The following is an 11318-nucleotide window of genomic DNA, read 5'->3' as shown; positions in this document are numbered from 1 at the left end:
CAGATAAGGGGGACTTGTTTAATTACTGGTCAGCCAGCAGAACATGGGGTCTGATCTTGGCTGTTTGGCATTCAGAGCTTCGCACAGAGAGATAAGTTTGCCTTCACACATCAAGAGGACACAGCTACAGAATGAGAACACAGGGCCTTCTAAAAAGAGACTGGGGCAAGCCTTTACTCTGGCAGCAGTGCAGTGAGATATAGCTGTCCTTAACTGTCCTTTTACAATGTAGAACTGGACAAAAGACAAGAAGAAACAGGTTTGCAGGTAGTATATATGTTCTGTTTATTTTGTGCAAGCCATAAGAATCTAAAATGCACTTAGAGACATAAAATAACACAAAGCTTTCCCTTTTGAACACCCAAATGGCGAAAAACCTGTAACAACCACCGAAACCTTGTACAGATAGAACATTACAATGAATGAATAACAGTGATCTTGGTCTAACCTCAGTGATAAATAAGACAATAGAACTGATAAATAGGAACAATAGAAAAGATAATACAGCACTTAAAGCTCTTAAATCTCAATGAGAAATCCAGTTTATGATATTGCATAAATAAAATCAAATTCATAGGAAAAGGCAGAAAAATATATTCGAAAAAACAAATGTAGATAAAACTGCTGTTACTATAAATGGCTAAAAATTAAGTACATCTGAGGTGCCTAATGCACGATCCATCTCTTTTACAGCTGCCAGGATGGAAGGATTCTGGCAGTAGCTAGGAAACCCATGTTTGGTTGGGAGGTTGCCGGTGGACGTGACTTCACTGACTGCTGTGACGTGGCTGTCTACAGAATTGGACCCGTTCAACAAGTCCATGTGAATGCCCTGAATTATGTAAACTAACCCCAACCATAGTAACAAATCCTGGAGAAAAGCTTTCTGAATTGATTTTCCTTGTTGACACAGTAAACTAAAAAAAAAAAACAAACCCTGACATTCTGCTGTTTACAAAGCATAATGGCTCTGCGTGTCTTATCTTGAATGTAGTACGATTACAATGACTACATATAATCTCCTGCAGTGGGAGAGGCACGGTGAACACGTGGATTCGCTTTCACCTCCAGGTTAAACAGTTTTCAGTCCAAACCTATAACCGGTTGGTGTTAAAGAAATAAGTGAATATACATTCTGTAAATGGCACATAGAAAATACTCATAAAAAAGGCTGGTACTTGCTTTGTAAAAGCAAATAATTTGTAAAAGCAAAGAATTTGTTTACTGTTGTTCTACAGAAAATTCCCACGAAAGAAGATTCATATTTTAAGCCACTCAGTAGTCGATGCAAACAGACATATTACGTCAACTTGCTTATTTATAAATAACATAAAATGTCAACTCAAGTCATTAAATATGGCTATAAGAAATGAATCGTTCCATATTATTTGGGAAGACTTCATCTTTTGCATAGATTTCTTTGGCATATAAAGAAAAAACCTTCCTCCTTTTGAGATCAGTAACTTGTTCTAGTTTGACCAGCAAAACTGAGTGTAACAACACACAGTTTTGAAATTTTAAAGGACTGAAATAAAAAAAATAATAATAAAGTGCTGCAAAACACACAAAAATGTTGGATTCTGTAACAATGAATTGTTTGGTCTTCAACAGCAATCATTCTTTGGACCTCTGCATCTTCAATGAATTCTTCATTTTCACAGAGAGCAAGCAGGCACTCAAATCCAGACTGTCTAACATACCTTAAGACTAAAAAAAAGAAAAGCTACAAAAACAATCATATTGCATCATATTGATTGTCAATCTGAAATAACAGTAAGGCACAAAGGTTTGACTGCAAAGTTCAGTAAACATGCTGCTTGAAGAGGGGAGGGTAGTATGATATCATTATTGTGATAAATCACACCAGTATTTCTAGAATGCTGGCCAGTTGTCTGCATAAAAATAGAGGTTTAGACCAATTGTAGAGAGCCCTGTAAATGACTATCAATGGTGTTAGTGTAGCAACAATGAGTCGTTAAAGTAAAGGTTTGGCAAAAAATTGAATTTGCACAACCCTAGAAGTCATTACTGAGGCAAGTTTTCTTTAGGTTTAAACTGGAGCTACAAACACTGCCAACAAACACTAGAAACCAATAGTGACCCAAATCTTTTCTGTAAATGCATCCACAAAACTTCACTATGTAGCTGAATGCTGTAAGCAGCTATTTTAGAACATTTGTTGTGCTGAAATCATGCAAGTATATGGATGCTACAGATTAAATTAACAAACTGAATATTTTGACTGAATATATGTTTAAAAATACAAATGTAATCTAGCATCTACATTGTCTGCGTGACACAGTATTCAGCTACACGGTATGGTTTGTTCATATTTTATACCTCACAGCAAGTTATACTGTGTCCTAAAACCACATTGACAAGCCTGCGTGACCCTTAATAAAGACCTGGATATGGTTTGAGTGGAGTGCTAGATTTTTTTGGCATGTATTTACAGAAAAGATTTTGGTGAGTACTGAGCTCTAGTGTTTGTTAGCAATGTTAGCTCTGTAGCTTCAGAGTTTAATACATCTGGGGTAAGTAATTGGATTTATTGGATTTTTCTTGAAGAAAAATTATTGGATTTTCTTAAACAAAAATAAGTCATTGTGCACTTAGTATGATTTTTAGTGTTTTTTTGCACAGCTATGCTAATGCTTTGTATCTGTGCATTGTGAAGAAGTATCGCGATATACATTTTTTGCCATATTGCCCACCCCTAAGCATAAAGCATTTTTCTATCAGCAAATGGTCAGGCAATCACCATTCTGTGACAGTAAGCTTTGGGTATAACGAACGGCATCACTGATAGTGTGAAAAATAACTTCTGGGCTACCCGTCTTAGGGTCATAGTAACCACCCCTCCGCAGGGAATCAATCACCGAGGTGCTGCACTGCGCTAACAGTAAGCGCACCCCTAACTCCTTATAATCCTTATGCACTTCTTTTAGAGCACCAACACCAGCACTATCCAGAAACAGCACTGCACTGCAGTCTATAACCAGTGTATGAAAGGTAGGACTCTGTGGGAGGAAGACATTGGTGACCGCTTCAGGGTCCTGCTTGACCCCATTCGCTGCAGTTTCCTGCTTCTTCCTCTGCTTCTCCAGCTTCTTGCGCCTGGCTTTCTCTTTCAGTGGGTCCAGGCCCACGTTGCGATACAGAGACTTCTTAAACAGAGTCTGGTTGGCATAATAGATAGGAGCTTCATAGCGAAACACAGCCACCCCAGGCTCCGTGTGAAGGCCTTTATATGATGCCAAGTCCTCAAAAATCTCATAGTCTCCAGCTTGCCCCAGCTGGAAGACCTGGGCCCGTTGAGTGCGTCCCAGCACGCAGAAGGCAGACACCAGCACTCCCACCAGCAGGCCGAGCTCAGTGTTCACCAAGGCCGACGTGGCCATGGTGACCAGCCAGATAGTGGCGTCCACGCGGTTCACGCGCCACATCTGGGGAACATCCCGGAACTTCCGGAGCGCTCCACGCAGATTCACGACAATGATGACGGCCAGGACACATCTGAAAATAAGGAGACAGACAGTGGTGAACATACAAAGATGCTAAAAGCTAAAAATAACTTCAACACCTGACAGACAAACACATTTCCATCCAAGTTTGAACTACATTGACTGCTGAGTTTTGGAATAACTGCTCATTAAAATATCTTTAATACACTTGCATATCGCATATCTGCTTAGTCAGTTTGCAATGACTTAATTTAAACTGTGTCATTCCTTAGAATTGGACTGCTTTTATTATTGTGCCTTTAATGATACGTAAATAAGTCATGTTCTGATTGGCTGCCCTGTATTAGGATCAAAAAACCTGTCTGGGCTGAAACACTCTGTAGTCTGGAAAGGTGAATAATGTAAATGCATTGGCTTTTGTGACATCAAAACAAAAAAAAACAATGCATTAAAAAGATTTTTTGCAGCTTAGATTCCATATATGGATTGTATGAACTGGAGAGCGAAGTGACATTTTGAAACTTAAATAGTGATCACACATAAAATTCTTTTACTTCAACAAAGTGAAAATTCCAGTTTTCAATGATGTGGGCCCTATAAGGAATACTTCCTATTCCTTATAGCGTTGGGAACCACTACATAACCATTATACAAAATGGTTATGATGCCTCAGACATTGTTTTATGACAAAACATATTTTTAAAAGCCATTCTTGGTGGAGGCTGCTGTTAGATAAAATAGTAACAAAAGCCACTGTTTCACCATTACCATTATTATTTTAGATAGTAAAAATGTCTACATGTCTTCTAGACAATATGAACTTTGGTTCCTATCACCACCACTGTAAAAATGGTCATTTTCTTTACAATGCACTATTTTCCACCAAACCACTCTGAATGAGTTTGTTTACAACCCAACTGCTGCATTTTGTAAAAACTGCTATAGATTTCCCCTTTAAGAAAATCATATATACTTTACTGCAACATGCACTTACTTCTGAAGAGAGTAGAAGAGAGGAGCAATGACGAGGAGCACTAACAATAACACCAGTGCAGTGACCAGGCCTGAGAGCTGAGTCTGGCAGCCAGTTGACTCCTTCACTAGAGTCTTGGTCAGGGCAGCACTGGTGGTGAAGCAGCGGAAAAAGGATGGAAAGATGTTACAGAACCCGATGGCGTACATCTCCTGGTTGGGGTCCACCACATAACCATGTTTCTTAGCAAACATCTCAGACAAAGACACAGTGATGGCAAAGCCAACAATGGCTATGGAGAAGGCATCAACTGCTATGTTGGGGATGAGAGACCAAGCTGGCAGCTGAGGGGGCATGAAGCCTGTGGGAATGGCCCCAGCTACCTCGGATCCATACTTCTCCTGGAACTGACCAAAGTGGGAGGCCAGCGTAGCAATGATGACCACAAACAGCTCAAAGGGAATGGGTGCTTTGAGTTTGGATTTAAAGCGGTCATTGAGCTCTTTGGTGGGGACAAGCACCAGCAGGCAGAGGAGGCTGGTGATGAGGTCACAGATGTTGGTTTGGCCCAAGTTCCTCAGCAGACTGATCCAAGTTTTGATCAGAGAGCCCCAGCCCTGGGCACGAGGCAGCTTCAGGCCCAGAAGGTACTTCAGCTGTGAGGTTAGGATGGTGAGAGAGGCACCAGTAGCAAAACCACTCAGGAGAGAGTCAGAGAGGAACACTGAGACAAAGCCAACCTGAAGGAGGCCCATTAACACCTGAAGTCACAGAAAAAAGAATGACATGAATAATATTATAGGTTTATTTGTCAGAGACCATCAAATAAATATGCACCTTTAGCTCAATTATGTGTGCTAGTTTTGTATGTATTTATTCTCCACTTCTGTTTTCTATGTGACAGGTCCCCCTAAAGGATGTTCCTGTTGTTTGTAGGTTAGGATGAGCTCCTGATAGATGACTTCTCAGTCATGTGAAAGATAGTTAGCAGGGGTGGGAGGAAAAAAACTCAATACAGAACAATATTGCAATATGCAATATTTGGGTTTAAATTAATAGACTACCAAAATGCACCATGTCATAGTTTTTATTAAGGACAGATCTCACCCTGGATGTGGGAGTACAAGGTTAGATCCCCACATTCAGACAGGAATCAGAAAACTACGAACATTACATTCATCTGCCACTGAAAAGTGCTCTGAATAAAATCATTTATTTGAAATGTTGCTGTCTGCTTTAGAAATAAGACTCTGTTAAATATGTAAATGTAATATTTTAATTTTTTTAAGGTTTGTTTGAAATTTGTCTACTTCACAATTTTGTTTTGCCTCAATGAAAAGACTGAGGTCAGATTAACCATCTTCTGTTTTAATAATAGCAATAATTGTAATAATTTGCAGAAATCACAGTATGTTACAATATGTCATATCACAATACTTAGCATATCACAAAGATTTAATCTGCAGTAGAATCATATCGTGGCTCAAGTACCAGTGCTAAAAAAAGCTCCTTGTGTCGCAAGTTACATCCGGGTGCTATGACATAACAGAGCAGTTGCTTGCTTACAGAGAGGAATTTGCTATATGTTTGCATATGCAGTATGTTCTTGTACTGTGGCGTTTCATGGTTGATTTGTTCTGTGACGGCTGAAGTAGTAATTGTCACCTACTTTCTATCACTTTTCAAGAAGTGTGAGTTTGGGTTTAGTTTACTATTCTGAAATAGTGCTGAGTCTTGAATATATCTTCTTTATTATACTTGTCACAATCTTTCTTTGTTTTAAATTATTCTGTTGTGTATTTCCAGGTTTAAAAGAAAAAAATCCAAATTTTCAATATGGCCCAAAACTTCTGGACCCCACTATGAGCCTGGCGCAAACAGGGATTTACACCAAATCATAATAATCTATTTGCCGTAAATAATCTGAATACATTAATATGTATCCCCTCACCATTCTACCAGTAAACATACACATTTTAAACCTTCTAGGCAGTTACACTTACCTGGTAGACTCCTGCTGTGAAGGTGACGGTAGCTCCGACAATGATGGCGTAGCAGCTGCGGTCACAGTGGGGAGCAGTGCTGTTCTCTAGGCTGGTCAGATTGCTCTGTGGATCTGTGAGATATCCAGCCACAGCCAGCTCCCTGTCCACAACCTGGCCCACCAACAAACACAGCACTCCGAAGATTCCTACTGAGATGTGCCTCGATGTCCCCAGGAGAGTGTAGATGATGCTGGAGAAGAAGGACGTGTAGAGGCCATAGATTGGATCCTGACCTGCCAGCAGGGAGTAAGCAATGGACTGGGGCACCAGCAGTATGCCCACAATAACGCCAGACATGAAGTCACCTATAAGCCAGTCTTTGACCTGATATCGTGGCAGCCATTTCAGAATGGGTATAGAATCAAAGAGCAGGGCTTTGGCTCGACCCGGGCTGCAGGAGCATTGCTTTTTCAGCTTTCGGCTAAGCACCTTTTTCAGAGGTTCCTCTTCTCGCTCACGTTCCTCCAAGATTAAGGGAATGTGAAGGTCACCCTCGGGTCCAATATCTGAGGCAGTCCCATTGCCCTCACCACCAGCCATCGTGCACTGACCCAAAGCTCTCCCTCAGAGAAAGACAGAAAGATATATCTGTTAATTGGGCTACCAGGAGATGTGTTGCGTAGAATGCAGCCATAAACGCTACATATCAGTTTGACAAATTAGTACACTGAGACAAAGCAAAAGGAAGGCGTGCATCTTAATCTGTTTGATATGGGAATGTGATATGGCCCTTTAATGCAAACAAAGGATTTTTTATCAAGGGACAAGGATTCATCAGGGCAGGCCCAAGACAGTCAATATTTGCTACACGGCACCACAATCAATAAGTCATCAAGCAAACGTTATCTCAATGTGTCTCAAATGACTTTCAAAGGGTAAAAACAGCGAGGTACTTTGTATGAATAAGGTTGGGTGTATACGTATACATAAGAACATACATATTAATAAATAAATTAACTAGTCTAACATCCACTAATAAACAGAGTCAGAGACATCTATGAGTCAGAGACATCCATGGGTATTTATTGAACAGAAGCACATAAAGGGAAACAAATTTGTCATTATTACATGGGCTACAATTAGACATTGTTAGCATGGCAGTGAAATGCATGTTTCTACATTCTGAGTGATTCTACAATTTGCTGCCAGAGACCATGTCAACAGAATACAGCTTTTTTGATTGATCTATTCACTCAGTGGCTTCAAATCCCAATATTTCAAAGGGAGACAGTACTGTCATGTTTTAATTTGCAACGTTATAATCAAAAATCAGAAAGACAAGACCACGTCACTGGACAGAAGAACAAAAATATATTGTCTATGATGCAAAGTGTCGCTACAGCTTATTTCATTGTTTTAGTGAATAGTATGGAGTTTCATTAAAGCAAAAGCTCAATGTTATATATCACTGAATATTATGAATATTATTATTTGGTAAAGCGTGTGGTCTAGGCCAGTGGTTCTCAAACAAGGTGCTTGCTTTGGGGTGGCTGTGAGTTCTAAAGGGGCCATAGAAACATTTCAAAAGTTGTATCTCTACTTTCTAATGTTTAATATCAGTTAATTAAATCTGCTTCGAACATATCTAAAAAGAGGTACTTGTTTAAAAATGTTGACATTTTTAAAATTAAATATACACGCCAGTCGATCACAATATGTGCCCATCCAACATCCACTTAACAAGTAATCTGTCACAGATGAGCAGCATATCACTGCTGTCGGAAACAAAACCTTGTATCTCCATTTTTGTTGTTTTTCAGTTTTTGACCTAATTTGAAAATGTCTGTTGTCCTATACATTGTGTGTAAATTTCATGATGAACGGACCAAAAGAAATGGCCCAAAATTACTTGGAAAAAAGCCTGGTTTCATTGACTTACATTGAAAGTAAACTATGTTTTGTTCCTCTCCTTTAAAGTTATAATTTTGGAAATACCAAGTTTTGTTCGGACAGCAGCGATATGCAAGGTCACAGACAGCTGTGGAGAAAACTAGCAAAACTGACAAGGTTCTGGTAAGAAAACACCTTTGTTCGTTGAGTGAAATTAATGATGGGGGCCGAGGGGAAGCAGTGCACTTAACCGCTGGTCTAGGCTATGTGAAGGCCGCATGCAAGTAAGACCACACAAAGTTAATCCAGATTTCTGACGATTTACTGTAGGCCGGCTAAATCAGGGCTGAAATTCAGTCCCGCCAGACCCACTCCCTCATGAAACAACAATCGGCACTTTGTACGAATGGGCCAATGCTACGAGCAAGGGCAGCTTGACTTTCAACATTTCTGCAACCGTTTCACTGCCAAATATTTTATGAAGTAGCTTGCATTGTAATTTGTTTAATTCGTTATAAACCAATTAATGAACTTAAGTGGGGGGATAACGAATGACTTTCAGAGGTGTTAAAAATGTGACACTAATCCAATAATTACACCTTTTTGAGTACATTAAAAAGAGATCTACTCAAACTGGATTTCATTTGTTTGTTTGTTTGTTTGAAAGTTTTCTTTATTTGACTCATTATTTCACCAAAGTAACTACATTTACATGAACAAGCGTTTAGGCTCTGGCAGTGGCTGCAGTACTCTGATATGGTTAACCTACTGATCCTCTTTGCTCTAATATGGATTGCTTGTTTTACAGTCATGCAAACGCACTCAGTTTCATGCGACCCATGCATGAGACCTAACCTCATAATCAGGAAATTATCTGTGCATTACTGTGTCATTTCAGTTATGACACCTACCTGAGGATTAAACATCATAAAAATCTTTTCACGAGGAATATTAACACTTTTTCTTCTTGAACTCAGTGTAGGTTACAGTTAACAAAGTGCAAGTTACATTATTCGCCAACCTCACACGCGTAAACAAACAAACCAAAGTTACCGCAACTTTAAACTTACTTCAGTTTGAAACGACACAGCATGCAGAGAGTATAACACGACATCCTTGAGGAACAGCTAACGCTAGCTTGCAAGTGCCCCCAGTTTATGAATGGGGACCATTGATGACAGTTGAATTTTTGCAACGTGTACTTGCCTCCCTCAGAGCAGGGCTACGTGTACTACACTGACCAAAGCGAAATTCAGAAAGACGCACACAAAGTTACTTAGTTCACCAACGGACATCCACTCACCTCCTAACGATTACACGGACACTTAGTGGTGTCTTCTTTCATTTCACATCCACCGCAGAACGAGTCTCATCTTGCCCGGACTTCAGTTTAGTGACTCTTCTAAAACTGTAACAGCAGACGGCTATGACATCAGCAGCCATCATGGAGCTCCACTGTCACGTGATCAGCGTCGACAAAACACAATCACGTGACTGACCAAAAACTTACAGTTAACATATAAAGTGTTGTAATAATGTTTATATATATATATACGCGACCCAGAAGGATAAGCGGTTTGTATGTATGTATGTATGTATGTATGTGTGTATATATATATATATATATATATATATATATATATATATATATATATATATATATATATATGTATATATATAAGCTCCACTTACTATATAGGTGCACTTTGTAGTTCTACGTTACAGACTGTAGTCCATCTGTTTCTCTGCATACTTTGTTAGTCCCCTTTTACCCTGTTCTTCAGTGGTCAGGACCCCCACAGAGCAGTACTATTTGGGTGGTGGATCATTCTCAGCACTGCAGTGACACTGACGTGGTGGTGGTGTGTTAGTGTGGTACGAGTGGATCAGGTCTGCAGTTTTAAAGACTGTCCACTTTATTGAACACGCCTACCTCGGTCCACCTTGTAGATGTAAAGTCAGAGACAGTAGCTTATCTGTGGCTGCACAGTTTGTATTAGTCACCCTCTAGTTTAGGGGTGTCAAACTCAACCACTAAAAGGGTCATATCAAAAAAATCTCAACAAATGAGCCAGAGAACGCCTATGTTTTTATTTCATTTTTAAATAACATTTTGCCATAATCTGAACTGACCTGCAAAACGTCAGCAGCAAAATATAGGCACTTGTAGTACACCCTGAAATAGTACATGAATAATTTTACAGTACTTTTTTGCAACATATTACAATCTTTAAAATATATTAAAAAAAAATCAAATCCCCAGGAGCTCGGTCTTTTAAACCTGCTAATATTAATAGAAAATTGAAATTATTTTGCGGCCTGGATAAAATTGTGCCGTGGGTCTTGTGTGTGACATATGGGCTCTAGTTCTTCACTCAGTCCAGTCCAGCAGTGACACTGAGATGTTTAAGAACTCCAACAGCTGTGTCTCATAAATATGCACATTTCATCATTTACGTCATATGTCATATATCATACAATTTATGTATGTTTCATCTGTATATCGCACGAGAGAGAGAGAGAGAGAGAGAGAGAGAGTAGGCCCAGCAATCCAATGGTATTCTGATGATACAGCAAGAGACTGTATCTGGCATGTGGTGTCATGTGTTCATGTGTTGATGTAAAGGTCAGAGACTCTGTACTCTGTAACTAGTTCACATGGATATTGCATAACATACAGGAAGGACAGGATGCTGCTCCCTAGTTTGGGTCCATTTATGCTAGGAGCCCTATGGCTTATATCCATACACTGACTGACTGGGTAGAGTTGAACCCAAATTTAAACAGCCAGCAAACTGCTTTCCATTATATCTCACAACTAAACGGATTCCCTTTCCCATTTTCTCTCTGAGAATACTGATTTTTATGGACATTGTATCCGAGGTGCGAGCACTGTTGTGTGAATTTCATAAGCCAAGTTATAATTGGATGCAGGATTAGGAGCACACACACACCTCTTTAAAACAATCCCTGTAATCCCCAGTTTGTCTGTGCTACCCTCAGCTT

General features: G+C 39.6%; 1 protein-coding gene across 2 annotated transcripts; it reads right to left on the bottom strand.

Moving 5' to 3' along the window:
• Positions 1-264: 264 nt before the first annotated feature.
• slc26a2 (solute carrier family 26 member 2) lies at positions 265-10047 on the bottom strand. 2 transcript variants are annotated; one of them, XM_036568497.1, is made up of 5 exons: positions 10005-10047; positions 9616-9767; positions 6441-7041; positions 4459-5198; positions 265-3516 (listed from the first exon to the last, which is right to left on the bottom strand). In XM_036568497.1, the coding sequence occupies exons 3-5, from the start codon at positions 7020-7022 to the stop codon at positions 2739-2741; spliced, it is 2100 nt and encodes a 699-aa protein (XP_036424390.1). In that variant the 5' UTR covers positions 7023-7041; positions 9616-9767; positions 10005-10047; the 3' UTR covers positions 265-2738. The 2 variants fall into 2 exon arrangements, with proteins under 2 accessions (XP_036424390.1, XP_036424389.1); XM_036568496.1 differs by having other exon boundaries at positions 6441-7045; positions 10005-10039.
• Positions 10048-11318: the final 1271 nt, after the last annotated feature.

The sequence above is a fragment of the Colossoma macropomum genome, unplaced genomic scaffold, assembly GCF_904425465.1.
Source record: "Colossoma macropomum unplaced genomic scaffold, Colossoma_macropomum, whole genome shotgun sequence".
NCBI classification, from domain to species: Eukaryota; Metazoa; Chordata; class Actinopteri; order Characiformes; family Serrasalmidae; genus Colossoma; species Colossoma macropomum.
Note: the sequence above shows the minus strand (reverse complement) of the source record. Positions and strands in the feature narration are given on the sequence as shown.

Bases quoted from the DNA above. Each gene is read 5' to 3' on its own strand.
- slc26a2 (XM_036568497.1), bottom strand. From the start codon at position 7,022: ATGGCTGGTGGTGAGGGCAATGGGACTGCCTCAGATATTGGACCCGAG. The intron at 5,199-6,440 runs GTAAGTGTAACT...CTGTGACTTCAG, and splicing joins TCACAGCAGGAGTCTACCAG to GTGTTAATGGGCCTCCTTCA. The intron at 3,517-4,458 runs GTAAGTGCATGT...CCTTATTTTCAG, and splicing joins CTCTTCTACTCTCTTCAGAA to ATGTGTCCTGGCCGTCATCA.